At 41.8% G+C, this 26,510-nt stretch overlaps 3 protein-coding genes and 1 long non-coding RNA gene across 7 annotated transcripts in view; 1 reads left to right on the forward strand and 3 right to left on the reverse strand.

Annotated features, from left to right (window-relative positions):
• Positions 1–1,546: 1,546 nt before the first annotated feature.
• LOC110015783 lies at positions 1,547–6,187 on the reverse strand. The gene is made up of 2 exons (XR_002291050.2): positions 3,478–6,187; positions 1,547–3,373 (listed from the first exon to the last, which is right to left on the reverse strand). It is a non-coding gene; the product is annotated as an uncharacterized LOC110015783 (long non-coding RNA).
• A 2-nt stretch (positions 6,188–6,189) lies between these two features.
• LOC101162852 (DNA damage-inducible transcript 4-like protein) lies at positions 6,190–7,439 on the forward strand. 2 transcript variants are annotated; one of them, XM_023959366.1, is made up of 2 exons: positions 6,190–6,467; positions 6,788–7,439. In XM_023959366.1, exons 1-2 carry the CDS (start codon positions 6,306–6,308, stop codon positions 7,229–7,231), a joined length of 606 nt encoding a protein of 201 aa, XP_023815134.1. In that variant the 5' UTR covers positions 6,190–6,305; the 3' UTR covers positions 7,232–7,439. The 2 variants fall into 2 exon arrangements, with proteins under 2 accessions (XP_023815134.1, XP_004073619.1); XM_004073571.4 differs by having other exon boundaries at positions 6,205–6,471; positions 6,789–7,439.
• A 54-nt stretch (positions 7,440–7,493) lies between these two features.
• LOC101160248 (bromodomain-containing protein 8) lies at positions 7,494–21,881 on the reverse strand. 3 transcript variants are annotated; one of them, XM_004073641.3, is made up of 19 exons: positions 21,800–21,881; positions 21,061–21,157; positions 20,352–20,421; positions 20,158–20,207; positions 19,926–20,048; positions 17,979–18,059; positions 16,345–16,409; positions 15,965–16,131; positions 15,575–15,766; positions 15,403–15,496; positions 14,318–14,460; positions 13,761–14,187; positions 12,186–12,223; positions 11,884–12,086; positions 11,654–11,746; positions 11,463–11,531; positions 11,069–11,354; positions 8,819–8,863; positions 7,494–7,916 (listed from the first exon to the last, which is right to left on the reverse strand). In XM_004073641.3, the coding sequence occupies exons 1-19, from the start codon at positions 21,816–21,818 to the stop codon at positions 7,857–7,859; spliced, it is 2,322 nt and encodes a 773-aa protein (XP_004073689.1). In that variant the 5' UTR covers positions 21,819–21,881; the 3' UTR covers positions 7,494–7,856. The 3 variants fall into 3 exon arrangements, with proteins under 3 accessions (XP_004073689.1, XP_011478813.1, XP_011478814.1); XM_011480511.2 differs by lacking the exon at positions 8,819–8,863; XM_011480512.2 differs by lacking the exons at positions 7,494–7,916; positions 8,819–8,863 and adding an exon at positions 9,064–9,121.
• Positions 21,882–23,244: 1,363 nt separating this feature from the next.
• The window catches only part of LOC101160491 (glypican-6), a 39,146-nt gene continuing 35,880 nt past the window's right edge, over positions 23,245–26,510 (reverse strand). Inside the window, exons 6-9 of the mRNA XM_004073642.3 lie at positions 26,110–26,256; positions 25,894–26,018; positions 25,641–25,813; positions 23,245–25,555 (exon numbers count right to left, since the gene is read on the reverse strand). Of these exons, the coding sequence (XP_004073690.1) occupies positions 25,344–25,555; positions 25,641–25,813; positions 25,894–26,018; positions 26,110–26,256 (657 nt within the window). The 3' untranslated portion in view covers positions 23,245–25,343. The remainder of the gene's footprint in view (positions 25,556–25,640; positions 25,814–25,893; positions 26,019–26,109; positions 26,257–26,510) is intronic.

Consider the following 26,510-nt stretch of genomic DNA (forward strand, 5'->3'; position numbering starts at 1 on the left):
AGTGAAGGAATTCCAACACAACCAGTGTCTTTGAAGATGTCATCAATGGTCGCCGGTCGTCTACGTTAGCGCGTAGCTGCCAGATAACAGTAGTTTTATAACTTTCAAATCTCATTACTGACGTCTTAATGTAAATGTTGTGCCTCAGAGCGCATCCAGGTGCAGAAATGTATTCTTCCTCCACACCACAGCGTGCTGTGGATCCCCCCCGCCCAGCGTTAAATCGCCGTGGTTTCCCCTTAACCCTTGTGCTGTCCTAGGCACTTGGGATATACACTTGGGAGTTGGGTCATCTAGACCCACTAGACAGTGTTCTGAACCTTTTTTCTTCAATGTTTTGTGATCTTCACTGGTGTCCATGGATTACATGAAATCTTTCCACCTTTATCCACCTTTGTCATGGTAGGGAGAACACCTCAATGTAAGGGGGGGTCACCTAAGATAGCACAAGGGTTAAAGGTGACGCTGTGCAGAATTTTTAACACTGAAAACCAATGTCAAACAGTCTACAGGTAGCATTATTTTTTTATCTACATTTTTTTGTTCATTCACTTGTATTTTTTTTCAACGAGTTTTGTACAAAAACTGTTCATATTAGATCATCTAAGAGAGATTTCTGATTCACCGCTGAGCCTAAAAAGAAAGAAAAAAAATGCAGATTCATGTTTTGTAGGACTAACGGAAGGATCGTCACTGATTTACGTTTAATAAACGTGTCGTCTGTGAGGATGAGACACTCGTGTGGAGATTTTATGAGCCCAAGGTTTGTCCTCCTTTACAGGACAGGAGGGTTCATGAGGAACTCAGGACCTCACTGCCTTTGTCCTCCAGAATGTGGATGAAAAAAAATGTTCTTCTTGCAAGAATTTCCCAACAATATGTTTAAATTAAAAAAAAACAAGATTTAGCAGCTGTTGTTTTATTTAAAGGTTACTAAAGCTTCACAGGAACCTATGAAATAATGTAAAAAAATGATCAGGGTGATGGGGGGGGGGGGGGGGGGGACTGGACGTCCAGCATAAATTCAGTGGATTGTTTTTTGGATGCAGTCACAAGACGGCTGGCTGTCCTTTGCCTACATGCCTCACGCACACACTCCTCCTCATGACGGCTGCAACCCCCCCCCCCCGACGGGTTGCGTCAGACGAGCTCTCCGCCTGCACGTCCTCCTCGAGGATGAGGGGAGGAGGAGGAAGAGGAGGACAGAGTGATCTGATCCACGGAACGAACAGAATGTCACTGAACATCACCAAAACAAACCTCCTCTTCCTCAGAGAGGAGAACCGCAGCTTCAGCAAACGATGCCAGAATGTCCTTTCATATGTATATTTATATAAATACATATCCTATATAATGGACTGGATTAGTAAAGATGCTGCATTACTCATGATCTATGTTTGTTCCATATTTGATGCATTGTTTCGGTCCAACATGTACTTTTTACGCTCAGTCGACCTAAACGTTTCATCAGGAAAAGTTCAATTCCATACATCAAAAACATTTTTGAGCCACTAAAACTTTAGAATAAAGAAGAATTTACTTTTTAATCTTTAATTGTCAAACCAAATATTTAATGATTTGCCAAAACACATCAAGAGAGAATAGAAACAGCAACAAAAGGTTAAGTTAAAACTAAAAAGACTCAATTTTTAGCCCAAACACATCCATTTAAAACAAATTTTACACTTAAAAATAAAATAAAATAACATTGTTTTATAAAATTACACGTTTATCCACAGTTTTCCCCCCAAAATACATCCAATCCACCATGTTTAGGAAATCTAAATTAAGAAATAATTGAACTCCTTAGACTCAATAAGGATGACAAATAATTAACACATTTATCGAGGATAAAGCAATTAAAGGCAAATTAAACATCACCATTCTCTGCTTTAAACTAAGTTTAGACACTAAACAGGAAAAAATTCACAATGAGATGTACTTTCTTTTAAATATGAGTGAGGAAAAAGGGAAGAAATGGTGAATTTTTCACCTGTTTTTGGCAAAATCTCAACATTTGACCAAAATAAACACCTGAAGGCAGATCACATTTCATCCAGACCTTCAGCTGAACTACAGAGAAAGAAGAAAGTTCAAACCAGGAAAAACAGCAGAGGAAGAAGTTTACAAATATACCAACACATTAAAGATCGACCTCATAATGAAACGTTGTGTCTTATAGATAGATCGGACTCAAACGTCTGACACAATTCACAGAAATTGATCATGACCAGAACAACAGCATCGTGATCAAAGCTCGCCTTCATCAGATTAGGATTGGAAGATGAAAGGCGACCTCGTGGTTGCAGACGTGCCACGTTGAGGCTGTCAGGTGACTCCTGCAGGTCAGACCTGTTCCTCCGCGGCTCCACAACAGCATGTCGGAACGGTAACATGATCAGGTTTGTCTGAGAGCCAAAAGCAGGTGACCCAGGACAAAAATGCGTATGTTTCACTGCATCTCTCTGGTTGAACAGACTGACTGATGGATCCGTGTTGGACAGCCTGATGCTCTCATCTGGACATTTTCCTGGATTGAAGCGTCTGCTGAAGGCCGTCAGGTGTCATGCATGTACACGTCCTTTCAAATTGCTTTACATAAAAAAAAAAGATTAACTATAAGTAAATAAAACAGTAAAACCATGAAAGAAAATTTACGGTCAGTTAAATCCTTTCAGCCGTCACACACGAAGAGCCGTTTTTGGTCTGGACCAGTGACTGTATATGAGACCTGGACTGAGTGAGAGTGACGTCACCCACACAAAGCAAATCTCCAATCAAATGAAGTCGATTCAGTCGCCATTTTTTCCCCCCACAATATAGACGCCGCCATGTTAGAGCCAGACGACATCAGTGAGCAGCGATTGGTCCAAGTCAAAGTTTCTATGGCAACTACTCTCACCAATCAGAAGTGAGCTCGTCGGAAATCCAAACCCCCAACTTGAAAGCATGAGAGACCGCATGCTTTTATTGAGGCTTCCGATTGGTCAGTTTATGACTTGAATAACTTGCAGGAAAAAAAGAGGATTATCAAGAACATGTAAAAGAAAAAAGGTAGCAGAGTAAGAATGGATATTCTGACAAATAGAATGACCGAGTAAGAGCGTTTTACTTCTCTATAGAAGTCTATTGGATTTTGGCCTCTTAATGCCAGCCAGTACTTCCTGTTTGGAATACCTGGAGGGAGGGGTCACTCAGTCCAGTTCTCAAATACACATCGGGTCAGAGTGAAGGTTTGTCTATCATCACCAAGGTGACTTTTTCTGGTTTGAGCTGCATGAAGCTGAGGAGATGCTCCTCCATGTTTGTGCCTCTGGCCATCAGCAGGTCTGTTCCTGAGCTTCAGTCTGAGCTGCTTCACGTGGACCTGGTGCTAAAAACGTGGACAGACTTAATCACAAACAGCACAGACATGCTTTGTTTTTTTTATAGAAATGAAAGTCTAATCCGTGAGCGACAGGAAGGCCGTGCACAGACCTGAAGGCCGGTCTGATGTGGTCTCACTTCCTGCTTTCAGTCAGGTGTTCTGGAGGATCGGCAGCTGCTTTACAGCACCTTTACTGAATGTTCCAGTCATCTAATCTGGTGGAGATGTGCAGGCGAATAATCTCTCTGGGTTTAACAGAATCCCAGCAACCAGATTAACAGCTTGAAACTGAATCATCTGCATCAACAGAAATAAAACAAAATAACATTAAAAAAAAGAAACTTGCAAAAATATTCCACCTTTTCCAAGAATTCAAAACTACAGAATCACTTCACACTGTGATTCCCCTCTAGCTTCTGTGAAATCACACATCCTGCTTGGTGGCAACCAGCAGCTCGTCTGTGATTGGCTGTCGGCTGTGACGTCACAGTCAGGAGATTTCTCAGGTGAGTGACTCAGGTGTCTCCTGAGCAGTTCAGGATCCGCTTATACACAATGGCGTTAGGACAAACATGTATTTGTGGGACCTGTGTTCTACTCAACTATTATTATCATAAATCCTTAATATCAACAATAATGTTCCAAACTTCTGGACCAGAGATTTGGAACTCCAGAACTTTCAAGGTTTCAATGAAATATAACACATTTTCATGTCTTTTTATCATCTGAAATCAAACATTTAACTGTTTTTTTTTGCTGTTTCTTTTGACATTTTAACAGCTGAGACGGTTTTTGTTCTTCATTCTGTTGCAGAAATGTCCAGAAACACAAACTGTACTGATCTCCTCATGTTGCTTCTAGGTTAGACGTTTAGTTTTGATTTTGAATCCCCGACGGTCCCTGAACATCTCAGGGTTTTCCCTCATGAAGCTGAAGGATGGTACGGAAGAGAACACCACACTTCTCTCTGTACAAGTCACAAACTCCACAGATTGTAGAACCATAATACTTCCTCCTCCGTGCCTGACAAAGAAACGCATTTTTATTTTTAGACAAACACATCTTTTTTTATTTAGTTTAGAGAAACCTTGACTATATCAAAAGTTGAACTCCATCAAATTCATCCCAGATGGAAAAAAAACTTTAAGTTAAATAAAATCAAAGGTAAAAAAGAAAAAGGTATTAAAGGAGTTCATCAGTCATGGAGCGGCTCCTGATAACATAATTAACCGTGACGCATCTCTGAGTATGAAGCAATACTTAGGAGGGGAAAAGATATTCCCCTGAAATTCCTGCAGGTGTGTTTGTGCCCCAACACTGAGTAAAGCAGGATTCACGCTGAAGCCACAAGCTCCAAGGAAACGCATCAAATCAAATATGAAAGTCCCTGCAGCCACAAAACTGAAAGGAACCTTTCACTGGTACAGTTCCTACGTCCTCGTCTTCCATGAATTTGTTTCTACAGATGATAATCCATCATATTCTTCTTTTTTTTTCATCTACATCCGAGCTTCTTGCAGATTAATGATTGACTTTAAAAAAAAAAAAAAAGCTTTCCAGACAGACAGTCATTTCTATTCAGTTGAGCACACATGACCTGCAGTGAGTCATAACCAGGTATATTTACATCTTCTACTCAGACGCGTTACTTTGGTTTCAAGTTTGTGACACAACAAAAAAAAAAAAAAAAGTTACTTAACCTAAACGATATATTTAAAATGTAATACAAACAGTTATGGTAAAAAGATGACAGAAATGTATTTGTTATAAGTGTTATAGATGAGTAAAAGGTGTACAGCATCCATTAAAAAAACATGACTGATCAAAACAACAGAGATGGAATTTTCCACCAACTGAAGCAGTTTAACATCAGAACAGCATCAAAGACAGTTTTGTAATAAGTGCCTTATTATTATGAACCATTGATTTATGTCTCTATATACACATGTATATGCAAATATAATTTAAAATGATTAAATGAGGAAATTCTGACTTTTCAGAGTTGAAAAAAATACCAGAAAACTGGAGGAGTCTAAATACAAATATCAATGTCTTTAAACTCTAAACCCTCAAATCTTAAAATGAATCCCGTCACGCTATGTGTCACTAATTATACAATTTAATCCAGGACTCCAATTAATTTAGTATCATCTTGAATGGATAAAACACTGAGGAATATTTTCTATATATTGCCATGAAGGGGTTTTGACAATTAATACAAAAAGATGCCAGAATATCTCAGAACAAACAAAAAGTCGCAATAATAAAAGTCAAATTTCTGAAAAACTGTTTTGAATTTAAGAGCTAAAGATAGGATTTTGAAGAATAAAGTTTAGAAATATTTTTGAAATCTGGACACAAAGTATAAAGTTTGGGATTAGAGTCAGAATTTTAAGTTTAAAGGTATAAATCTATTTAATAAAAGGTTTTGAGATTAAAGTTCAAATTCTAGGAAAACTATAAATATAAAAAGAGAGAGAATCTATAGTCATTGAAGGCCTGACAATTTGGGAAAAAACAAAAACAAATTTAGGTTTAAAATGATGCTGAATATATTACATGGAGAATTACCACTGTTTTAAAATTATTTGTGTAAATTATAATTTAATAGTCTATTACTGCTTTTTCATTTTAAAACAACCTACATTTTCATGTTAAAGTTGTCCGTTTATTGATTTCCTTTGTATTAAGAGCTGTTTTCCACAGAATCTGATCATACGTGACAAAACTCTTGTCCTGCAATTTGCCGGAGCGTTGCGTGATCCACAAAACAGGAAGTTTCTGGATTCCACTGGCCACGCCCCCACAGCTGACGCAACGTGCCGGTATAAAGAGCCGTCCGCCGCGGCGCTGCGGCCACTCTGCTCGCTCGCTACATGGAGGAATCACGGACAGCGTACGCGGAGGAGACGCCGGAGAGAAACAAACCGGATTCAGGATGGTCTATAGCGCCGCTCTGCCTTTGGGGAACGCAGTGCCCGTTCTGTCAGAAGAAGTCATGATCGGGAAATATTTCCCCCAGCTCGCCTCCCCTGGCCAAAGGTTAAACCCGAGCCGGCGGGGGAGCGTCGAGAGCTGCGACGAGCGAGACACCACCACCCCCGGTAAGTTTCTGGGTTGGCTTACCCCCCCCTATAGAAACTTAACCTCAAGTGTGTGTGGATGAAGTGAGTGAACTGCTGCTCTCATGTTTTAAAATGAATTTAAATTGTATCAGTTACATTTAAACGAAATAAATACGGATCTATTTAATTTGGCGGATTAAGAAAGAGAAGCCTGATGCAACTAGTTGAGGGTTTGGATCAGCTGATTCCCAGCAGACCTGAAGTCACGTGATTTAACACGTGATACATGTCATAATGGAACAAAAGCATCCTGGAACATCTCCATTTTAACCACTTTTTTTTCTTTTCCTTTACAGTTCCTAACCTGGAAGACGGCCTTGAGGACGAGCTGCGTCTTGTCCACCACGACGTGACCCGGCAGATGGAGCGCTGCTTGACTGAGGCCAAAGCCTCCGTCCTCAACTGTCAGGTTCTGCTTCTACCTCGTCACATGATCCCCAGAGTGACCAACGACGTGCTGCGGAGCTCCGTCGACGAGCCCTGCGGGCTCCGGGGGGCCTCCATCCAGCTCTACGTGGAAGGCAAAGACGGCCTGAAGTCGGCGGGGAGCATCTTCCCGGATCCCTCTGTCACCCCAACCTTCGAGCTGTCAGTGGTCTTCAGATTGGACAAAGGCGACGGCTGGCCGCCGCTCAGGCACTTCTTTGACTCCAAGGTGCTGAAGCTGAGGCCGGAGTACAGACTGGTGAAGAGGAAGCTGTACTCGTCTGCCAGTCCTGTAGTTCATGACTTCAGCTAGTGTAGGCGGGACGCTACACGTCTGACCTCTGTCATCCACTGGAGTTTCTGTTCTGAACCCTTTTTGTACTTAGTCTCTGACTTTGAGCAGGTCCTCAAACATTTTCAAAGGCTGCAAAACTTGTTCCAGTATTGAGCAGGTCTCCTTAAAGAAGCACTTTGTTTTTTTAATTTATTGAAATGTTGAAATAAAAGTGACGTCTTCATAACGCCGTGTTGAGTCGTGTTCTTTTGGAGTTTGCATTAGAAAAAGATGTGCAGTATTCTGTAAGATCAGATTTTATTTAACAAAATGTACATGTGGAGTTCTCCAAACAGGTGTGAGGGTAACAAACGGTCGACTATTGCTAACATGTTTCCTAAGCTCCACAACTGAGGGAAAAGATCTCCAAGTCTTTCACTGGAGAAATGGTCGGCTGGCGTTTTCAAAGCCTCGTTCTTTCGAATTTAAACTGTCAGCTTTCCTTTGATCCAGACCATACTTCCTCTTTTCTCCAGAGACTTTTGGAACAGGTGGTGCTGGATCTGTCCCGAAGGTTTAAAGAAAAACTGCATCCACCTGCGCCTGAATCCAGGTGCAGCCAGACCGCACCCAGGTCTGCTGAAAACATCCTACAACAAAGACACTATTTCTTCATTTTGAGGTCTGCCTCCATGGCGCTTCGGCGCCCCCTGGTGCCTCCATCCTGCAAGCAGAGGGAGAGCATTGACAGTGAGAACCCGGAGCAGGTTCCTCGTGAGATCGCCGAGAAAACTGAACGAAGGGCGTTCTTCCAAAAATGAGAGAAGCAAGAGAAAAAGATGATCAAAAGAAATTTAGAACATGCAGCGGGAAGAGAGGAAAACCTTCAGCGGGTCATGAAGAACTGAAAGGCAACAGAAAGTGAGGAGGATGAAGGTCACTGCTGCTGTTGGAGCAACGCAGGACTGAAAGTTGATGAGGGACGAAACAGACGTTCATGAGAGACGGACCGCTCTGTGGAAACATGTTCCTACAATTCCTGAGTTCTGGACCGGCTGAGACGATAAAAAAGGAAAAAAAATCTTCCAACTTTAGTTCAATTATTTTCCCTTGAGGATCCGTCCACCCTGATGCAAATGGTGTTAACGTGTTTTTGTGGATGATATCAATAAAATTAAGCTGAGAATTGCATTTCTGCATATTTCTTTAATCAAATCGTAAATCGGTAAAAAAAAGATGCTTAGACATTTAAACGATTAGATCCGTGTACGTTTTCCTCGCCTGAGCTGGCATCCGGCTCCTAACTGTACGGCTGGACAGCTGCAAAATAGCGCCCGCTGGCGGGGTTTGTTTACACCAACGATCCCACCCACAACTCAGAGAGGAATTTCTGATAAAGTCCTGCCGCTCTGCAGAAACTACTTCCTAGAAAACCACACATTTAAAAAAAAAAATGTTGACTCAAAACGACACAATCCTAATTTAAAAAAAATCAAAAGATGACTTTAAAAATCCCAGATGTTCTGGGAGGTTCTAGAAAAGTCCGGGGCCGTGTGAGCGGTGTGGGTTAAAAAAATTTGGGGGGCCCAGTTCTGGTGAGATCTGAGGGAGAACCTGCATACTTACAAAGAGAGAAAGAAGGAAAGCAGGAGAGGCCATTGGGACACTGTCCTGTAGGAGGACAAAGACGGGAGAAGAGAAGAAACACAGGAGCGTGTAAACAAAGGCCAGCTTCACGTCAGGTTAGAGGTCAAACAAAGAAAGAACAGGAGCGGAGGGAGGGGGCACGCCGCCGCGGAGACGGACTCAAACAGACCCATCTGTGGGGACGCATGACAACATCCTTTCAAAATAAGAGGCTTTCAACAGACAACATTTCAAGCTTTTTTAGTTTTGTGAACATTTACAGAAACTCGCGCTTCATTTTAGCTGTAAAAAAAAACAAAAAAGAGAAAAAATGACAAATCAGATTCATAAACTCATTCCTTTAAATGATCAGTTTTACAGTCATTAGTAAAAGTTGTTGCAATTGCTTTAGATTAAAAAACAAGTTATGAATATTAACCGTATTTTGTTTAATTTAGCATCTTTGTAGTTTTATTATTGATTCAAAGACATCAAGAACATGTTTTTTATTAGTCTGTGATTTTGATGCCTGTTACCAATTGAGCTGGGATTAAAAATATGAATAGTATATTCTTAAAAATCATTTGTAAATCAATCTTTACCTAAAAGTTGAAATATTGATTCATCCATGGTATGGAATTGGTATTACTTATTGAGACATTTTCAGGTTAAAACTGTTTTCAGTTAGTTTTTAAATGTAATTATTCATCATTATATTAATTAGAAATCTACCTTTGTTTAGTTTAAATGACTAGTTATGTGAGAAATATAACCAAAACAAAAAAGCAACAATATTTGATCAGAACACAAAACATTTTTGGTGATGTCAGCTTATGATCTGCTGCAAGGACTTTAAAAACTTTCAAAAAACCTGTGGGACACAATCAGACAAAAAAACGGGCAGACAAAGAAACAGGCAGGCAGACGAAAAACAGGCAGGCAGACAAAAAAACGGGCAGTCAGACAAAAAGACAGGCAGGCAGACAAAAAACAGGCAGGCAGACGAAAAACAGGCAGGCAGACAAAAAAACGGGCAGTCAGACAAAAAGACAGGCAGGCAGACAAAAAAACGGGCAAACAAAGAAACAGGCAGGCAGACGAAAAACAGGCAGGCAGACGAAAAACGGGCAGGCAGACAAAAAAACGGGCAGGCAGACGAAAAACAGGCAGGCAGACAAAGAAACAGGCATGCAGACAAAAAGACGGGCATGCAGACAAAAAACAGGCAGGCAGACAAAAAGACAGGCAGGCAGACAGAGAAACAGGCAGACAAAGAAGCAGGTAGACGGGTGGGAAAGTTGCTCCGTTAGCACACAGAGACACTTTAGCAAACCGATGAGCAGGGAGGCGAACACCTCCCCACGATGCCTCTGACAGCACACAGACGGCACGACGTCCTGTTTACATAACATTGTAAACGTGTCTGAGTGTCACCGAGTTTTTCACTACAGGTACAACAAACACCATCAGCTGCAAGCGGCCCGCAGGCTGACAGAGCAGGTTTCTGCTTACCGAGCTTTGATCCAGTTCACAACACACAGGCAGACACGTGTTTGTGATCAGGTCAACTAAACAATTACAAACCATTCAAAGAAACATAAAAGCATAAAGCTGTTTAATTTATCCAACTCAATAAGGTCTGATAGCTTAAAACAATGTGTTTAAATAAAGACTCGTGTTGGTTCCACTTTCTTATGAAAGGAAAACCCCACAGTGACCACTAAAATAAAAATAAACTGACAACATTAAACAATAAATACATGAAACCAGGAAAAATCAGAGATTTCTTCTGAACTGATGGTCAACAGAATCCCATTAAAAAACAGATTCATCCAACAGTTCTGTGGAAAAACCAAGGTCCTTGTGGTAAGTATCTTTAAAACCCAAATCAGTAGGTCGTCTTAGAGGATAAAGAACCTTTTAATGGGTATTGAGTTGCGCTGCTTAGGTGCTACACTGTTCAGGGATCCAGTCTGGATTTTAGTGCGAAAAATAAATAATCCCAAAGAGGTGACGATCTACAGGATGAAGCTTTAGGGAGCAAACATGGCGGTAAACTGAGCGTTCATCGGTCAAAGCAGAACTACGTCATCAAGATCATTGGTAGAATTATTCAGATTGGCTCAAACGTGAGACTTTTACATGTAAACAATCTGCGGTTACGCCTAGAGACAAAGACCAGGGAAACCTCGGAGCTGTATGTTCTGCTGAAGCCGGAGTCAGGCCTCACATGGAACCGTCTCCACTCACCTTCTCGGCCGGCTCTCCGGGTTTTCGGTTTCCCTCCCTGCCGCGGAGGCTCTTGGCGGAGATGGCGCTCTCCGACGTTTGCATGATGAGCTGCGTGGCCAGGAACTGCTGGACGTGCTCCAGGACATCGCGCTGCATCTCCAGCGCCATGTGGTACACGTCGTGGTCCGAGGAGTTGTACATGATGGCGTTTTGAAACATGAGCATGATGTCGCGCTGGAACTCGGCCGTGGTCCGGATCACCCCGGACTCGATGTTCTTCTTTATGGCCGACAGGTCCATCGGTCTGGAACATCAAGGACGTCAAACTGTAGCGTTTGTTTGGTTTTTTGATGTGCGGCTCTCTTTCATCCTTTTGAGTGACGGCTTCAAAGCCGCGACGGCGTTGGCTCACCTGTGCACAATGCTGTGATAACCTGGGGCGATGTCATCAGACACAGGCTGTAGGAAGACGCTGGCATACCTGAGAGACACAAAACCCCTTATTTCACATCAATCTGCACCTGTCCCTTCAAACCGAAGGTTCTTTCCAGAGCTGCATCCTCCCCCCTTCCACCACAAAGCAAAGCAAAAATAAAAATCCACCTGTGATTGGCTGCAGCTCTCCACACCAGCATGATGGCCTTCTTCCAGATCTTCTGCGCCTGCACGGCCTCCTGGTCCTCTCCACACGTGGATCTGAAGCCGAACAGACTTAGCATTTGGATCAAAGTAACGGAAATCTGATGCTACCAAGAGACTCCAGGCTACCAACACAACTCCTCGTCTCTGCTTTTATCAGAGGAGAACAAGCACATCCACGTGTGGACACCTACAGCTGGGAGGACGAGGCGGGGCTGCTGGCCAGAGAATCGGCGGTGTAGCGCTGAGAGGGCGGCCCATAGCCGTCCTCGCTCTCGCTGGCTGCGGGCTCCACCTCAGACAGGTACGGACCCTCCCCTTCTCCGCAGTCTTCCTTCATCTCCATCTCTTCCTCCGGGTCTCCCTCACTCCCTGCGTCCTCCTCCTCCTTGACTTCCTGAATTTAGCAGCAAAAAGTAGAAAAAAAAACATCATTTCATTTTTTTTCTCTTCTGTTTTTGGATCCAATTGTTACCGTGTTGATTATGAACGTTACCTTAGACTCTTTCCCCGACACACAGCTGTCCTCAGAGTCTACAGAAAGTTGAGATAAAAAGTTTTGGGGAAAATATTTACTCTGTGAGACATTTCTTTTTTTTTTCCTGCCTCAAAATGTGGATCAGAAATCAAAAAAGACACAAAAAAACAGATCCAAGACAGGTGGACTATTGAGAATAAAGGAAAAAAAAGAGGATTATCAAGCGCATGTTTAAAAAGGTATCAGAGGAAGAAAGGTTCATCAGACAAATATAGTGACTGAGTAACAGCTGTTTATTTCTTTATAGAAGTCTATGGGATTTTGGCGTCTTGGAACCAGCGGGTACTTCCTGTATAAAACGCCAGGGGGGGGGTCCCTCTGTCCAGTTCTCATGTTTAGGCAATATCCGAATTCCCTCCCTAATACCTACTAAAACACTAAATAGTGCGGGACTATGCAGAGCCCTGGATTTTTTTACTGCGTAGTTATGACGTCATCGATTTCTGGAAGTGAAATGTAATTGATATGAGCGTTTTGTGACAATTATTTATGAGTCCACGGTGTTCTGAAGATGAAAATGTTGATGTTTTCTTTTAAAAAAACATTTAAATACATTTTTTCACAAAAATTGTTCAAACACAATGCATTGTGGTCTATATTGGCCAATCCAGTGAGCATCGATGCCCACTGGTTCTTCATAGAGACTCCTGGGAAATTCATTGGTTGGACATTAAACCTAAAGACAGTTCAGATAAATGAAGTCTCTGCTTCCTTTTTTTTTATAAAAGGTGTTGATCTGTTACCAAATAAAAAAAAAGTCATTTAAAAATTCCTAGAAGACTAATCTAACGTGAAACAAGCTGTTCTTCTGCGGTTTGTCTGTCAGCCTGAGAAGCAGAACTCACGGGAGTGAAAATCATTACACTCAACTTGAAAGCAGCGCTAGGAAGTCAACAGTGAGAAGGTGGACACCTCATAAAGGCTGTGACGATAACCACATCACCGCGGTGATGAAAAATCCCACACCGTCACAGCTCTACACCTCAAACCAAGATCTTTCTGCTTTTCACTGTCACCAAACATCTTCTAGAACACCCGCCAAAAGCTCTGCTTACCGACAGACGACACCTGGCTTAAACGTGGCGAAAACAGGCCGACGGAATTGACGCCACTTTTTTAGAGCTGGAAGTAAATGGTTTTCTATGGATGACGTCACAATCGCCCAGTCCAGTTCTCTGTGCCAGACTTTAGTGACATCATTCCCTGCCACGACTAAGACGGAGACTTCAAATACTATTTGTTGGATCATGTGACCACATCTTCTGTTCACATTGGACGTCCAGCAGAAGACATGAGGTGGATAAAAGATGAAATGAATTCTGAGGTTCTGCCGGTTCCAGAAACATGGAGGGATTTCTACTGGAACCGGGTCACTTGGGTTAGCGCTCTGTTTTGAAACGATTAGGATCATAAGCCGCAAAACGTAATTTTGGTGTCGTTAAAACATAAAAACACAGAATAAAGCCTAAAAAAGGATTCATTTTGACATCTGTCTTGTGTCTGCGTGCGTGTGATCAAATGTGCTTCCTTTACCTAAACAGGGTGGGTTGGGTTCAGGCTGGCTCCAGTCCTCTCCATCACTCTTCACCGCTGCCTCCGTGGCCTCTTTCACCGCCGCGGCTTCCTCTGTGACCTCACTTCCTGCAGCTCCGCCGTCAGAGACGACGGCCACTCCAGTGACCTCCGACCCCTCGCCGTTTCCCGTGAACGGTTCCTCTTTTTTTACGTCGGGCTGACCGTGCGTCTCCTCCCCCCCAGGGGAGGGGGCCGTCATGGAGACCGGGTCCTGGGGCTCCTGCGCGGAGACGGCGTCCTGGACTGCGAGCTGGGGTTCAGAGGGCTTCAGTTCTTGGGTCTCCCAGGGCCCGGGGAGGGAGTGACCCTCCGAAACAGCTTCTTCACAGAGCGAAAGAGCGGCTTCTACAGCCGCTGCATCTAAAGCCTCCACAGAGTCGTCCACCTGAGAGACACAGAAGACTTAGCAGATATCTGCCCAAGCCACGCTGGATTCATTAATAACATAAGAACCCTCAAACTTTGTGGTCATTTTTGGGGTCAAAAGAGAAAACCTGAGGGAGACGGTTTCGTACCTTCTCCTCTATGATTGCGATGATGTCTCCAACAGTCTCCAGGTCCAGCTCATCCCCCATGTAGGACACGGCTACAAGGTCTTCTTCCACCAACCCCGTCTCCTCGGTCAGATCCTCCTTCCCTGCAGCGTCGGCTTCTCCTTCTGCAAACATTTTACAAGTCTGAAATAATTTCTTTATTGGTGACAAACCAGAGATAAATATATTAGATTGAATAGAAACTAAAGACTTTTTTTATTCATAATCCTCCCTCGCTTATGTCAGGAGTTACGATCTAAAGATAAGTCCGTCACGTTGCCTTTAATGTTTCTGGAAATAATTTCTTTTCCTTTATATTTGAAGCACCATTCAGGCTCCAGAACCGTTTAAAAGTACTGGAGAAGCTACATTTAGCAATGTTTAAAATAAACAGAACTTTATTTCCTTCGTCATATTTTTAGAAACTTGTTGGTTAGGAAACATTCATTCTTTTTTTTTTTCTTACACTGACAAATCAGACAATGTTGACTGTTCCCTTTCTATATTTTAAGTTACCAAAATAAAAGCACCATCAACTTGCTTGGGTGAAAACAATTTGTATATCAGATGCAGTTGCAGTGATTCACATCGTCATCAGTGAATGAAATTTACCATTTTATTACAATGAAAGATGGATTCATTTTTAGGCAGACTTTTTTTCGAAGCCATACTCTTAAAAACAAAAACAAAAGTGTTCCGGTTCAATATTGCAATATGTATCGTATCGCTGGAGGCGGATATTGTATCGTTAAAAAGTGATACTGCATCGCCAGACTCTTGCCAATACACTCCAGTAAAATCTATGAACACCAGGAGATCTTTGTTTTCATTTTATAACATTGGACTTATTTTTATACAAACTTTTGAACTTTGAGAGTTTAAATGAAAGAAAATGATAAAAATGTTCCTGTCTGAAGTGTATAAAGTGTGTAGTGAGGAGTCTTACAGCCTTAAAATGTCTATAACTGTTGAGAGAAGTTACATGAAAACTACTGCTGGACTGGAAAACAACGGTAGACGTTTCAGTCTGATCAAGCAGAGCGAGTGGAGCCGTCACCGATGCTCACCTGTGAGGACCTGATGACCTGGAGCTAGGGCGGGGCTTGCTGTGGCCGCCTGCACGCCGTTGGCTAAACTTCCAGTGGAGTCTCCTTCTGCCACCTGACAAGGAAACACCATTAGAATCGTTTAAAAAAAAAAGAAAAAAATCAGCCTCTTTGAAATCCTGGAGTTTCTCACCAGGCGGGGGCTGGCGGAGATCAGGTTTCCCTTTTTCAGCAGCTCTGATAACAGAGGTGAAGGCGGCGGGGTGGCTTTCTGGGTCAGGAGTCTTTTCTGTGGAGAGTCATCGACGAGAGCAGCAAGGCCTCCGTCTTTGGGCCCAGACCCTGGGGGGTCCGCTGCTGGCAGGAAAACCCCGATACCCTGAGCCTGTCGAAGGAAATGGTGAGGTCAGAAGATTGGAGTCCATCTTCATCGAACACCGTCATCCTCATACTGACACAAAAACAGTTTTGACTAAAAAAATAATCTATGTTTCCTTCAGCAACAGGGGGCGGAGTTGTTCTGGTCGGCCCCCTCTCTCCCCTTTTCGCTTAATCTGGAAGGAAAATAAAAGGGTGTATTTACAACGGAGCGGGTGTTGGTGTCATCGGAGGGGATGCCTCCCGTCTCCATGGACGGTGTGGACAGCGAAGAATCACTCTGAGAGTCCATAGCTGAGGGGCTGGCCCCCAGCGGAGAGCGGACAGTGACACTGGGCAGACGTTTGGGGGTGTTTTTAACTGCCTGACGGGCTGCAAAAAAAACAAAAAACAAGGACACCTGATTAGAGGACGGAGGAATTGATTTGAAAAACACAAAAACTGGGGTTTTACTATTCAGTGGATTCGTCTCATGAACTGCAGGCGTGAAAAAGGTTTTTATAGAGAAAATTAATGCCCGACAAGGTGTCCATTATCAGAAATTAATGGACGAGATCTTAAAAAAATCCAGAAAAAAAAACCTACCTTGATAAGCCATTTCTGTGGCTTTCCTCTTCTGCTCAGCTTCCTCTTCATCCTGTTTCTTCTTTCTGGTAAATAAATAAGCATGTTTTATCTGATAAAGAAGAGAAAACTGTTCTGTCCTCACTGTAGACGACCAAATGTGGTCCTTTGCATCCTAAATATAAAGAGAAAACTTGGCCGACTTTGTGTCTGTGTACATCCTCAGGTTGTGCTTTCACTGCTTCAAAGCTAACTGGACTTAATGCCGTTTTTTGAGCAGCTTTCTTGATTCTGATGAGATTAGTCACTAAATTGACCTGCTCATTTCTGTGACTGGAAATACTCATGAGTTTGTTATATAAGTGGTCAAGGAACACTTGTAAAAGTGTTCTGAGCGTGTTTGTGTGCACATTTTATTTTGTTAACTTCATCAGACTTTTTCAGGAGGAAGAAACCATCAGATGAAGTTTAATCCACATGTTAACACCTGTTATTCTCAGTTTAGTCTGAAAATATAATCATCTCATGCCTAGGGCTGTGACGATAACCGTATCACCGCACCTTTTTTTTAAGAAGTTCTGCATACTATAATAAAATATAATATGAACTATAATAAACACATTCATCTTTGCTGCTAATTGAATTTTTCTGCTAGTCCTGTGTTCAGACTTCACGGGTTTCTGGGGGAAACCTTTTATCACTCTTCTCCTTCACTCCCCGCACCCGCCTGCGCTGCGCGCGGCTGTCACTGCCTCTACGCTGCACGCGCTCCCTCTTCTCACACACACTCTTGTGCGGTTTCAGAAGCACACATTCATCCTCATTCTACAATAGAAGTTTCTTTCTTGCGAGGAGATACGACAAATTTATTGCGTTCTAATTATTAATTTCCATTGTATTCATTTCCATTACAAGCTGCGTTCTTTTTGTGTTGGGGGGGATTATTACTGTTCTCCTTCACTCTGTAACACCAAACATGAACGTGCACTGTTAGATTTCCATGAATATCACTACATGTTTTGTCTGTGAACTATTTTGTGCAGCGCAAAGTTACGTGTCTGTATAAATAAAGGCGGAGCCTCCTGCCCCGCCTTCTTCATGGGTGTCAGGCTTCATGGCTACCGGAAAGGTGACAAAGTGTCTGCAGTCTGTTTATTACTGGGCAATATATAATATTCTATGAAGGCGTCTGTACCAGAGAGCACGGGTGAAATTGTGTGCAGCTAGAAAGCGGTCCGCTGCAGAAGAATCAACACGCACCCCCAACATACGTGTGTGCTCCTTCCTCCTAGTCCTACACACGACGCAGCGCGCTCACACACACATAGTCAATCTACAACACCTATATAGTTAGTTCATTTGTTAGATAGGTAGTAGTTAGTTGTTACTGTTATTTGTTAATAAGGAATACTACATTATAATTGTATTTATTTCTGATGCGGCCGCCGGGGGATTTTGTGTTTTGTTTTTGTTTTTTTTGGCTGCGGTTAACCGCGACACCGCGGCCCCTGCTGGTTTACCACTGCGGTGATCAAAAATCCCACACCGTCACAGCTCTTCTCACAACATAAAGGAGGTGGTTTTGTCTGAACTGAGTTTTCTTGTAAATATAAGCTTCCTCTCAGGTTCAGGTATTAACCTACATGCAGACTTACAGCGTGATGTCCGACCACAGCTCCTTCAGCTGGGAGTCCATGTGACCTGCATGTATCAGCTCCATTTCTTTCTTCAGTTTCCTGTGAAGTCATGAAAAAAACAACAAACAAACAAAATCATTTGGAGTTAAACATAATTATTTTTACCAAACATCTCCTTTTGAAAAATGAAATTACATTTTGCACAGAAAGAGTTTTTTTTTCATTTCAGAGATGTTTGATTCTTTAACAAACTTATTCAAGATCGTTGGAAAAAAAAACAAAAGACAGATTTCACAGTTAAATAATAAAAAAAAAGAAACAATAAAAGTTTTCATTTTAATGTCTGTTTTTATACGTTTTACTCAAACGTTTTAATGTATGTTGTTGTTAGTTTTTGGTAGCTAGAACGTATGGGGTCAACAATTATGACAATTTGTATAAATAAAGGACTTTTCCCCAAATTCTTGGCTTAGTGTGTGACTAATTAGTACAAATGACAATTTTTGACTTTTTTTAATCCCACAAAAATATTCTCAGAAGTTCATTTTTTGCTCAGCATCTAATCAGAGTCTGACAAATTTCACAGATTTACCTTATAAATATAATAATAAAACTGTCTAATAAACTGTTAAAGTGATTAATCTCTAATTATATCACTCGACTTGTTCCAAAAATTGATTTGTGATTTTTTGTAATGAATAATAATTTGCACATATTTTTAACTTTTGATACTTGACCTGCATAAGCTATGATGATGTCTGAAATAGTCTTATGTCTATTTTTTCTGATCGAGTGTTATTTCTAATCATAGTCAGGATTTTTCTAATGAAAATAATCTGCACTTATTTTAGATAACTGATCTGCATGTGCTCTGTTGAGTTCTAAAATAGAGTTATGTCCATTTTTATATAATTATTAAGTAATTCATCTTTGTCATGTGATTTATTGATACTGAAGGATTCTTAATTCTGTCTGATAGAAGTTAATAACCGGAAAATGATAAATCATGTAAGGAAAATGGTACAGTAGAAACTTCCTTCCACTCCCTTTCAAGCAATCATTGATTTAATGTCTAATGATCCTAAGTTTGATACGTCTTTGTATGAATGTATAACTGCTGATTGTATCATTTTGTGCATTATGTAAGGGTTAATGGCTGACGAATTGTGCGTTTATATTACTTTTTAACGCACGCCGTGGAAGCCTGAACCGCATCGGACGGTTGCTTCTGCGAAGTGCGTTAAAAAGTAATAAACGCAATCTTCGAAGGCCATTAACCCGCTTATACCATGGTCAGTTACAAAAGCAATAAATACTAACCAGGTTTTAGTCCTCCATTCATGCTTTTTTTTTTTTCGATTTGGATCGCTTTTCTCACAAAAAGCGGACTATATGTTACGTGATGCGGCGCATCGCAGCACCACCGCTGCAGTCAAGATTCGGCGATATATATATGCTGATCGCCCCGATGAGTTGAATAAAGCATCTGTTCAGAGAGAAAGTTCATCTCTTACCGCTTGATTTTGTCCAGATGATGAAGCAAAAGGTTGTTTTAAAGAAGCCGGCGCAGTGATACAAAACATTTAAGCTAGGTGACCGGAACTTCTTTTTTCACCGTGCGGTTATCAGGTTTTAATGCACACCCAGCAACCAATCAGAATCGAGTATTCAACCGGACCATGGTATAATCTTGCTTTGATTGCTTAAAATAAACAATTTAAAATCAAATTACATTATAAAAAAACCACTGGAGTTGACCAATCAGAGTAATCTGAGGGATGGCTGCTGTCCCCAAAGCAACAGTGTCAGCAGGAAAAGCATCCAGGAGGCTTTTTAGCAGGACTTCATATAAATCAGGACATATTTTGTCAATTTTGCCCCAAAGTTTCAATCAGAGAAAATGAAATCTGCCTTCAATGGGACTGAATAGATAATTGTTGATAAGTTCTCACTGTGCACATGTACCTGTACTGCTCCTGTGTGTCTCGCAGTAGTTTTTTCAGCTCTTCTATCCTCTCTGTAGTTAGCCTACGAACGATGACGTCTTCAATGGTCTCCACCACCTCACCCTTCTCTCCACGCTTCCGCCTGGAAAAGGATAACATAAATGTTTACAATGAACACCGTGGTGTTCCACACGTCTGGAAAAGTCCGTTGGGGTGTGAGGTTCTGGATATAAATGTGTTTTCAAACTGACTTTGGTGCTTCTGTGGCTTCAAGCAGTTCCGAATACTGTGAGGCACAGTGCTGATGAGTGGAGAAGAAAAGGATTTTAATCTTTAGCAGACAAAAAAATAAATTTGAGATAGAGACTGTAAATAGAGAGCAACAAACTTGTGAAACAGATGTGAACTAATTTAGAAACATCTGGATTGGTTTGGTGGTTCTCACCTTTTGAGAAAACCAATCAGGTGGACGCCCAGATTCTGCAAAAGGCTTGATGGCTCTGCTTACAGATACCCTAAAGACAAAAACAAAGAAACATCAAGAAAAAAACAACAACTGTATGTTAAAAATAAGATTTATCCAAAAGTGTGTTGTAGTTTTGGTAAAAGCATTATTTCCAATCACATATGTATGCAGAAACATGTAAAATATGACGATCAAAAAAATGATTTAACCGCTCCAAAGTTGCTTAATGTTGAATTGGTGACACCACTAAGACATTTGCAAAGACTGCTTTGCAAACACCAAACTAATGTCATCGACTCTTATGAAGTGAGTGTGTTAGATAATTGAAATTTGAGTTTACACAAAAAATAAAAATAAAACCCCTCCTGGCAATTTGAAATCTTTTTCTATTTAATAAATAGGAAATGCAATTTTGCTTTTGGGAAGACCCCCACGCATCAACAACTGCTTGGTTCCTCCTGGATGCTGGAAATTCTGTACATTCTCCGCTCTGCTGTACATCCCAAGTGTGCCCGTTTCTGTCAAACTCTTCCCCATTCAAAAATTAATAAACAGCCCTTCAAAAGGATAGTAGATGTATTGCCATGAAACATTGTTGGTGCGAATAGATATTGTGTCACAAACTTGCTGAACCAAGTGCTGTTGAGCTTTAGAGAACATTTACACACATAGCCTTTGCAAAAGTTACCAGTTTTGGTCTCCGCTCCTCATAACCGACGATGCCAGACACAGCTTCTCTCTAACCGACCATGGTTCTGTCGGTCCGACAGTCAGCATCTTGTGTTCTATGTGAGAAAAGGCATAAAAAACACAAAACTTTTGTTCCTCCTCCTAACATAAACAATAACAGTAAGCTCACACACTTGATCTGGGCAATCCAATGAATTACACATTTTAGTCACATGCCTACTTAAGTGGGCAAAAAAAATATTTATTTACGAATAAAAACGGAAAGTTTTCATAGCAAATGCATTAATGGATTTTTAGAATTATTCTTTTTATATTTAGACTAGTAGGTTTTCCTTGCGGTGTGAATTGCTAACGTTAGCATTGTGTTAGCTTGTTTCGTTGTAAAACTGTCTATTTAAGAATACAAACAATGCATTTTGCTTCGGAAATGTATGATAATATTTAGTAGAATTTGTAAACACAAAATAATTTAAAAATACATTGCAAATAACTACCTTGTTAAAAGCAAAATTTACAAAAGCTTTTACTGTTATTGCTATTTATGTTAGCCTCGGTGTTTTCATAGGGGGACAAATTCGCGAGACACACACTTTTTACCAACACAGAAACGCTTTTTAGGCCAAAAAGAAAATGTTTTCTGTCTTTATTTTTTTAAAGAAAATAGAATATAAAGATTTTAAATAATTGCATGTTTTAAATACATTATAAAATGCAAATAAAAGCTAAGGTTTACTCACTGCCGATACCGCTCGCCATAGTTTTTGTGACTGGCCACCGGACCGATTTCAATGGTGCACAGGGCACGGTACACGCCCACAAACGGCACGGACAGAGCGGAACTAAAGTTAATAGATTCTTTTGTATTAAATGTTAATGTTAATATTTGAACTTTATTACTATATAAAAGATCGATTTCATAAAAAAAAATCTGATTTCCATTCATCATTCTACAAAAATTATAATACTATATTGTAAAACAACTAAACAGTATTATCAGGTCTTAACACCTGCAAAAGTTTTCCTGGACCTTTAAATGGTCCTAAAAGTCTAGATGAATAGCTAAAAAATCACGGTGAAGACTTTTGTCTTAACAAATGTCCATTAGATAGTCAACACTTTTCACAAGGAGGGGAAGCCCCAATATCCCTGCTAAACAAGCTGGAAGTTCAAAGAATGCTTACAGAAAATTAAGCGAATGATGAAAGAGGGATGCCGTGCGACAGACTGGATCAGCTGAACTGCAGGCTTTCTGCTGCCTTCATGTAGGTCCACAGCTCTGCCAAAGTTACCAGTTTGTAAAAACAAACACTCACCAGGAACATCCAGCCTCCTCCTTTCTTAACATCCCTTCCACTATCAACATGTGAGCTCAAATACTTTCCCTTCTCTAGTCTAACCTCATTCACTATGGGGCCACATCAGAACTCAAAGGTCCAGATGAGAAGTTTTTTTCTTTTTATTATTTTATCTAATACATCAATGTGAATTCTTACAATAACACCCACGTTTCATGTCTTGCAGTGTGACTGACTGCACAGCTCATTGTTTTCATTCACACAGGTCAATAAAATCATCACAAACAGGCTGCAATCATCGGAAAACAGCAGTTTGCAGTCTTCACTGTGATTATGTGACCGGTACTGTTAGACCGAGACCGTTAGACCATTCCAAAAGGTAAAACAAACCTTTGCAGGGGTTTGGAGTTACTGATTAAATAAGCCCAAAGAGCCTCCAATACTCAACTTTTTTCCACAGTATTCAAATTTTTAAAGAATTTTACCAATTCTTCTATTCCATCTCCTCCAAGTCATAAAATTTGCCGTTTAGAGAAATAAACACTTTAATCTTTGTGTCTTTTTTTCCCTCCAAATGATCAACTTCCTGTTGGTTTTCAAATTAAAAGGCCTCTGTATTCGTTCCATGCAACAGCTGGAGGGAGCAGTCTGCATAGACGAGCTCTGGATGCTGCAGGCTTCATTCAATGACAGCGTTTTGGCCATGATCAACACCAAAATAAAGTTTAGGTAGATGACTGTCAAAACACATCAGTCTGAGGGGCTTATAAACCAGGATCATGCAAACGTAAGCCTTTATTAGTTTTGTGATTATTTATGTTCACATTTTTTTTCCATTTTCAGGTGACATGAACCCAAAAGAAGCAAAAATAAACAAACAGACTCAGTCATTTAAATATTGGCAGTCTTTATTTCCACAAGACTAAGAAATGATGTTTAATATACATTTTTTTCTTACAATTTAACATCTATCTTGTGTGTTTTTTGATAACATTTAGGAGATACTCTGACATGTAAAAATCTGGTGTACTGTTAAGGCCTCTTTTAGAGACATCTAAACCCGGCTGCTCTGTATTTACACTTCTTTCACTCCTTTTCAGTCATTCGTTTCTTCAGAGCGAGTCCTTTTCTGTTCTCGAGGGGCCAAAGGCAAAGCTTCCAACACCTGCCGAACCTAACCTAACTTTTAAGTCACATGACCGTCCAGCAGCTCCTGCCAGCCGGGTTCGCTCGCCGCCCCGGGGCCTGCAAGCGCCGACATTCAACCATCGCCACCCAAAACCAATAAACCTAACATCCCCCCCTTCACCCACCCCAGCTCTGAGATTGCTTCTTCGGAGCTCCAACACACGTGCACAAGCCCATGCAGAAATGTTTACGGGTTACAAAAACAGAGTTCCCGTCTGAAGTGGAAGCGCTGCTTTTCGTTTAAGGCTTCAGGGCTTTTAATGCATAGATGTTTTCTTCAAATCCTTCAAACTCTGAACCTTAATAAAAACGGGAGGTGTCTTTAAAACCTAACGGCGCTCGCTTCAAACCAAAGAGGTTTGATTCGAGTTTACACTTGAACAGGATTTCTTTTCCTCATGTGAGCGTCTAATAAATTACTCAGAGAGCCAAGTGTTCCTTTTCCAGCTGTACGCATGCTATAGCGCTGTATTTGGGTGGGAAAACATGTTGCAATGACATTCAAATACAGACATAAGTTACTGTACAAAAGCTACAGGAGGCAGCATCGGTTTAGGGTAGAAACGGTCGACTCACAGACCTGATTATCAAACTGGAGGATGCTGAACTTTCAGGGAATCTGTGCAGACTAAATCCTTAAAAAAGCGGGACAAAACACTCAACCGAACGGGAGGAACGCAACTGTGACGGAACCTCAAGATTCCACCTTAAAGGGTGAGAACACATTCCTGCCTGTTTGTACTACTTAGGCTATTTCAGAGGCAAGACAAGGAGGGGAGGGTAAAACTGTGCACTCTGTCCTCTTCCATCCTCTCAGACAAGCAGTACAGTCTGCCTGTAGTACCAAATATATATCTTCATACCAAAAATAGACAAACAATCACATCTCCTCAACATAGAACCCTGTATCAAAATAGACTTTGATCTCTCAAACAAAACACTTTGTTTTTCTCCTCTGGTTTCGTACGTGAAATGCTCTGGACATCCATCTTCTCTCCACAGTCTACGCCGTGCAGTCTGTGCTGAACGCAGCCATTCAGCGGCGGCGAGGGGCGTCTGAGACCCAACGATGACGCCTTCTTCTTCCAGGGGGAGCCACGCATCCAACTATCAGACACCTTCAACTCAGAGTTCGCATCGAATCCAAGAACGAGGTATTGTTTCACTACTGAAGACGTTAAAAGGTTAGGTGGTTGTTACGGTCGTAGCGGGTGCAAGAACCAAAAAGGAAAGATCTTTGGGTCAGACAAAACCTCAGCTCTTCAATTCCACCTTTAAAAAAAGCTAAGACAGCCAAAGCGAACACAGTAGGTGTTACAGATTTGGACTGTTTTTTTTTTTAAAGGTCTACAGGGATTCATCCACTGAAAATGTTGCATCATTGCCTAAAATATCCTCAGGAATATGACGACCAGCACACCCCGTTCCACCAGACATCTTTCCGAACGCGTCATCAAGCGCTGAGCTCTGAAGAAGGCACAAAATGTATCGGGAGATTCAACTGCAAGAATAGGAAGGTCATTTTAGGTCGGAAATGCTGCAAAGTGAAACTAAAGGGAGCTAAATGATCCGATGATTCTTGGGAAGAAAACTGTGCTGCTGTACACCAATGTCCTTAAAAACATACAAATAGTTAATAGTGAAGTTATTGTAATATCAAGACGAATCCCACCCCCCCAAACAGCGGACAGTCTGAGGTCCTGAAGGCAGTCTTTGTTAAAGTCTCTGACAGTTTTCCCCTTCGCTTTTTCTTTTCCTTTTCCAGCGTTCCGTTTTTTCTCTCGCCCGGCTCACTTTTTTATCTCAACCGCGGCGCGAGCAGAGCGGCGATGAGCCCGCAGAGCGCCAGCGTCACACCTGCCCGGATGGGAACCCCAGCGGAATTATTGCTGTGCACCAGATTGACCCGCGGCCCTTTGGGGATGGGCGTGGTGGTGGTGAAGAAGTAAATGTCCGGTTCGCAGGATGCGGAGTCGCAGCCGCTGCCGCTTTCCCCGCTGCTGTCGTCGTCTGCAAACGGAAGAGAACGGCGGCGGATCAGGTAGGAACTTCAAAGATCTTCAAATGGAAGAACTGGCAGGTGCAAAGCTCTCACCTATGCTTTCAATGATCTCGTTGCCGCTGTGTGCCGTTTTTAACCAGATGGTCATTTCCTTCAGAGCTGCGATCTGACTGCGAATCACGGTGTGCGGTTTGGTTATGTCCACCTCCACGTCCGGGTTGGTGCCCTGGTTGGCCAATCCGTTTCCGATGACGTGAAGCTCGTACCTGTGTGAGAGCGAGTCCGCCGTGAACGATCCCCGCCAGGCTCCAAGCCCCGAATGCATGCAGACCCGAGCCGGCCTTACCTGCTCTTTGCTGTACCGTTCCAGCACTCGTCGCCGGGGGCGATCCTCTCATCTGCACACACCGTCTCGGGCAACGTGGACCAGAATTTCTTAGCGTGTTTCAGCTTTTTCTTCACTTCACTCGTCTGCACAGAAAAAAGAAGGAAACTGGTGAGACGGAGCAAAAACAAAAAGAGCAGGGTTAGACCAAAGCAGCAGCAGGTTTTTTCTCCTCACCAGTCGGTCTAAGCTCGTTCCAGCGGCCGTCGTGGGCCGGGCCTCCGGTGTGTAGGGACGGAACCGACCCGTGAAGCCCGTTTCTTTCAGAGAACGTTTGCTGCGGAAGCTCTGGCTCAACTTTGGCGTCCCACATCCTTGGAAAACCTGAGGGAGGTTCAGCAAAAGTTTACCAACTAGTGTGATCTCATCTTGTTCAATTTATCAAACAAAGAAGGGCTGTAATTAGTATCAAAATACTCGAATATCTGCGATCTGTCCCTGAAAATACGAGTTTGAATATTTGCGATGACATCTGCGATTTGCAATCTTCATAAATCTCATGAAGTTCAGTTTAAATACAATTCAGGCAATGTATTTATCGCTACAAAATGCAGAAATATGTTGTATTTTAAGTAGAT

The sequence above is a fragment of the Oryzias latipes genome, chromosome 10, assembly GCF_002234675.1.
Source record: "Oryzias latipes chromosome 10, ASM223467v1".
NCBI classification, from domain to species: domain Eukaryota; kingdom Metazoa; phylum Chordata; class Actinopteri; order Beloniformes; family Adrianichthyidae; genus Oryzias; species Oryzias latipes.